This window comes from Egretta garzetta, unplaced genomic scaffold, assembly GCF_000687185.1.
Source record: "Egretta garzetta isolate BGI_Z169 unplaced genomic scaffold, ASM68718v1 scaffold287, whole genome shotgun sequence".
Classification (NCBI taxonomy): Eukaryota; Metazoa; Chordata; class Aves; order Pelecaniformes; family Ardeidae; genus Egretta; species Egretta garzetta.
The window spans coordinates 2,521,907-2,527,145 of record NW_009260435.1 but is presented as its reverse complement, the minus strand read 5'-3'; the positions used below and the strand labels follow the sequence as shown (position 1 = coordinate 2,527,145).

At 57.5% G+C, this 5,239-nt stretch overlaps 1 protein-coding gene across 1 annotated transcript in view; it reads left to right on the top strand.

The window, feature by feature from the left end:
- MAN2C1 (mannosidase alpha class 2C member 1) overlaps positions 1–5,239 on the top strand; it is a 16,897-nt gene that overhangs the window by 2,821 nt on the left and 8,837 nt on the right. Inside the window, exons 2-9 of the mRNA XM_009643797.2 lie at positions 175–340; positions 1,378–1,501; positions 2,445–2,515; positions 2,709–2,886; positions 3,370–3,559; positions 4,038–4,144; positions 4,320–4,430; positions 4,821–4,913. Of these exons, the coding sequence (XP_009642092.1) occupies positions 175–340; positions 1,378–1,501; positions 2,445–2,515; positions 2,709–2,886; positions 3,370–3,559; positions 4,038–4,144; positions 4,320–4,430; positions 4,821–4,913 (1,040 nt within the window). The remainder of the gene's footprint in view (positions 1–174; positions 341–1,377; positions 1,502–2,444; positions 2,516–2,708; positions 2,887–3,369; positions 3,560–4,037; positions 4,145–4,319; positions 4,431–4,820; positions 4,914–5,239) is intronic.

Below are 5,239 nucleotides of genomic sequence, written 5' to 3'. Positions count from 1 at the left end.
GCCGCCCCCCAGCCCAGCGCGGGGACGCTCCTGGGCACCCAAGGCCCCTCCAGCGGGGCGAATGATTTCTCTGCCGCTCAATAATACTGTGAGGGTGCTGGGAGGCAGCAGGGGACGCGGCCGGGCGGGGACGGCAGGGTGGTCCCAATCCCCCGCCCCGCCTGCTCCCCGCAGGACTGGCTTTATTAATATCATGTCCCGTCACGCTCCGCAGGCTCTTTGGGGACCGCTGTCCGCCAGCATCGCTCTCCTGCTTCCAGACCCCGCGGCGCGTCCCCTACGAAGAGGCCGTCAGGCAGGAGTTCAGACCGGTTAAAGTGGGAGACTCCTTCGGGCCCACGTAAGTACCAGGTTTCAGTGGTACCGCGAGCACAGCGGGGCTGGAGCTGGTGTCCTCGGTGTCACCTGCATGCGTGAATCCTCATGGGCTCGGTGGCGAAGAAGCGGGGTGATAATCCTCCGCCTTGTTGCCTGCTTTGGGCAGAAGGTGCCTGCCCAGGAGCCCTTGGGGAGATTCATTTCAGACCCAGATGCGTCTGTTTCCAAGGGGAGCAAAGAGCCGGCTTCAGGGAGCCTTTCTGCTCAGCGCTCGGGTTTGTAGTCACGCTCGTGACCCCAATGCTTACTTCTGTGTGGGATCTGTAGGCTTTGTCAAGGCTGCCAGAAGATTGGGTTGTTTTTTTCCCAGCAGTGGTCAAAGCCACAATGCTGCTGTCTTGTTTCTCTGGGGTCCCAGAAGTGGCGGGGTTGGGGCCAGCACCACGAGGTTTGTGTGCTGCCTTCCGAGCTTCCTCGCCCACCGGGGCTGCCCTGGGGGCTAAGGGCCATGGTAAGAAGGTTCACAGGTCCAGGTATATTGATAAACTGCCCTGCCCCAGGCATAATTCAAGTCCCAGTACCCTCTCATTTCACTGTCTTCTGGATCGCTGGGGGGGGGTGAAGGAACAGTTTTCCTGTCAGCTCAAAAGAGTGCGTCACCCCAGTCTGCTTGGCTTTGAACTGGCTGTCAAATCTCTAACCCCCAACAACGACTGACAGCAGTGAGTGCTGCAAGGTAGAAGATTTGCTTGGTGAAAGAGCAGCTCACGGGGAAGGGAGAGCCCAGAGCACTTAAATGGCACAGAAGGCAGCTGGCGTGAGCAGGCACTGCGTGCTGCTTAAACTGAAGGTGCATGGGGAGCCACGTCCAGACTACACCGTGTCTGGGGGTGTAGGTTAAAGCAGGTCTGCATGGGCTGGTAGCATTGTTACATTCGAATCACGTTGAACTCATGTGCTGTCCTCACTCTGTTTTTCACACGGAGGCTCTGAGGAAGTGTGGTTTCCCTTGGGAGAAGGTCTCAGGGTGGGCTGAGGTTGCTGCCTGCTCTTTTCCAGGTGGGAGACGTGCTGGTTTAAGGTGGAGCTGAGCATCCCCTCAGCATGGGCAGGGCGGGAAGTGCACTTCATCTGGGAGAGCGATGGGGAGGGCATGGTGTGGCAAGATGCCCAGCCTGTCCAGGTAAGGAGGTGTTGATCGGGCATTGATCAGGGGGGTGCCAGCTGTGCCAGGCACTCTGCTGCGAGCAGAGTGGGTTACCTCCTGCACCCCCCTGCAGTGGGGCGGTAGAATAAACCCTCTCCCGTTTGTTATGCACGTTTCAGAGGAATGTCTGCATATGTTGGGTGGTGTAAAATGAGCACATGGAGCAACAGGAGAGAACCAAGAACGATTGGAGGTCTAGACAGAGCAGTCACAAAGGAAAACAGAAGGGGGATATGTCGTTGTAGGCTTTTCTAGCCTCAGGTGGTAATCTCCAAGGCAATAGGAAAGCTGCCTTTAAATATGAGACACTGCTGTGCAGAGAGGGGCAGTTTTTGTGAAGGGTCTGGTGCATGGGGTGGGAGAGAGGGCTATGCTCGCCATTGGCATGCTGTGCTGGTGGATCGCTGAGGGTCTGCAGGCTATTTCCAAAGCTCGACCCAGACAGGCAAGCCTGCTGGTGGTGGGTTTGAGTCTGTTTTCTAGAGATTGCCCCCTGCCAGGAATTAAAATTCTGGTCTACACACCAGTAATGGCTGAAAATCCCCTGCTTAGGTGCTAGCAAATCTGTCTTGGAAGAAGGATAGGCAAGCACTGGGCCCAAGATGTGAATCTCCACTGCTGTCAAGAACAGCGGGACAGGCTCTTGTCACTTGTCAACTTCAGTCCTGCTTTGGGGGGAGGTGGAATGGCTCAGGTGACCTTCTGCAGCCCTGCTCTGCTCTGTGATGGTACCCGAGGGGTTTGCCTTACTGCTGGGGCAGCAGCAGTTCCTGTGCTGCTTGCTCTTGGGGGAAGCATTGTCCCACGAGATGTGGGACCAGGCCCCTCCATCCAGCTGGATGTGTCTTGTCCTGCCCACCCAGCCCACCCGTCATGGACCTCTGAAGACGTGTGCTGAATGTGCTGTCTTCCCCTGCAGGGTTTGACTAAGGAAGGTGAGAAGACCAGCTACATCCTGACAAGCAGTTTGAAAGAAACGGAGCCCCACAGGTGGGTGGTCAGCCTGGCCAGAGCCCCAGGGAGCCCCCTGCTGCTGGGGGGACCTCAGCATTGTTTGAAGGGCTGAGACACCCCTGCCTGCATCCAGGTGCTCTGGGAAGTATCCAGCGTTCAGGGAGAGGAATGGACTTTCCTGGATGCTTGCTTGGGCTCTGCTCCCTGATGGTTTCCTTTTTCTCTCCAGCCTGACACTGTACGTGGAGCTGGCCTGCAACGGTCTCTTTGGGGCCGGCAAGGACAGTATGATCGCCCCTCCGGACCCTGACAGGAGATTCACCCTGAGCAAGGCTGAGTTGGTAGTCTTCAACAGGGATGTCTATGAACTGCTGGTGGATCTGGAAATACTTCTGGACATGGCCCAGGTCTGTGAGCTCATCCTCTTCCGTTTTCCTTTCCACCTCGTTCCACAACTTCATTCTGTCTCCTTCTCCCACTGTTCCATGACCTGTATCCTTCCAACAGGAGGCCATGGAGGAGCAAATGTTTGCTCCTGCTGCTTTAGCACAATTGATGTTGTCTAGACTAGGAGAAAACTGAACAGAGAGAAGCCACAGGTGCTTTTTTCATCCACTTTCTGCTCTGAGGCAGGATCTGTTAGACCAGAGCCCCCCAGGGTGGATGTATGTGTAAGCTGGCTTTAGAAGGCAGATGAGCAAAGAGGTGTGGTTGTGTCTGTGATGAGGCAGGGACTTGGTGTTTACCTGGTGCCACTGGGCAGAGTTGGATGTTGGAAGGAGGTGGCGGGTTCTCCTTGGGGCAGGTGGCATCCAGGCTGGTACAGAGAGCTGCTCTGAGCCGGAGGATGTGCCGAGCTCCAGTCAAGCTGTTACTGCTCCCAACCCCAGCTCCTCGGGGAGGAAAACCAGAGGAGTTTCCAGGCACTGTACACTGCCAACCAGATGGTCAATGTGTGTGACGTTACGGACCCCTCCACCTTCCCTCCTGCCCGCGACCTGGCTGCAGCGATCTTCAGCCAGAGGAATGGCGAGAGCCAGCACACCGTCCACGCCGTGGGTCACTGCCACATTGACTCTGGTGAGAGCAGTGCAGCGCTCCCTCTCTGCCAACCTGGAGGCCAGGGCATACTGCCCGAGGGAAGAGCTGGCTGCCCTTGGGCTCCAGCACTGGATTCTGTGCCCCGAGGGAAGGGAAAAGGGACCTCTGTGCTGCCATGCATCTGGTCCGTCACTGAGGCAGGGGAACGTGTGTCTGTCTGGCTGTGCCATTTGGTGCACTGCTGCTGAGGGATGAATTACAGACTGCTCCCTTCTACTTGTTGGACTTCACCCCTCAATTTCCAGTCCCTAGAGGGGTTTCAGTCGCAATGGAAAGGCAGCAGGAGAAGCTGGAGCTGGAGGCCCCAGGCTGTGCTGCTGTCAGGCGCTTAGTCAAGGGACGGCGTTTTGCTCTTAGCGTTTTCCCCGGCTGATCAGTGAAAGGCAGCACAGCCCCATTCCCAAAGGAGCTCCTGCCGAGTAATAATCGCAGTGGGGCTGCGTGTCTGTCCCTGCAGCCTGGCTGTGGCCATATGAGGAGACCATCCGTAAGTGTGCTCGGAGCTGGGTCACGGTGATCCGTCTGATGGAACGCAATCCGGAGCTCACCTTCGCCTGCTCCCAGGTGAGCCATCTTTCCCCGGCGAGCTCTCCTTCTGCTCATGGCATGCTGCTTCTCCAGTCTGACTCAAAACAAGATGGGGTGGGTGACTGGGAGCATCCCATGCAGCTGCAGAGAGGAGAGGCACCGGCGCGGAGTGATATGGTGGGAGCTGAGGCTGATCTCTGTGCTCTGGCAGGCACAGCAGTTCGAGTGGGTGAGGAGCTGGTACCCTGGGCTCTACGCACAGATCCGGGACTTCGTGGCAAAGGGGCAGTTCATTCCTGTCGGAGGCACCTGGGTGGAAATGGTGAGAAGCGTGGTGAGCCTGGCTCGCTGTACCCTCCCTGCGGCGTCCCTCTGGGACTGCTCCTGACACCAGAGGGGGAGAGCAGAGCCTTTGCTGAGCCGGTCTGGTTGGTGATGGTCTCTGGGCCCAGAAAACAGCAGCTGTCTGCAGTGTCTAGCCTCACAAAAATACCATTCCTCTCCCAATTCATCTCATTCCCCGAGAAAGGAACTTTGGTCTGGACAGGCTGAGCTCTGTTCCTCCTTTCGCCCTCTGCCAAGCCTTGCTCAGATCCTTCCCGTCATCTGCTGGGTCAGGATGGCAGTGGGTGGGAATGGGGTGCTCACTCGCAAGACCTCCCCTTCCCTGGCGCCTGGCTTGCCGCATGGACTCCCTCTGCTTTTCCCTCAGGACGGGAACCTGCCCAGCGGCGAGTCCATGGTGCGGCAGTTCCTCCAGGGACAGCGGTTCTTCCAGGAGCAGTTTGGCCAGATCTGCTCAGAGGTACCTGCTCTTTCCCAGCACGCCTTCCTTGCACGCCATCTCCTTCCACCTCTTGCCTAGGCATCGGGGTTTCTCTCTGGTTCTCCAGATACAGTGTTCAGGTGCCTCGCCTTGGCCTGCCTTTGGCAGCTAAAGCCACAACGAGTAAATATCTACTCCCCCGGGTATCACGGCAGTCAGTACAGCCCCAGGCCTTGGTTATATTGCTTGTAGGCCCCTGGCAGGTCTCTAGAATTGCTCCTTGTCTAGCACATCTTCTGTCCCCTCTGCAAGAAGGGCCGAGAGCCTGACAACCAAGAAGCCCTCCGCGAGCTCGGGCCGTGGTT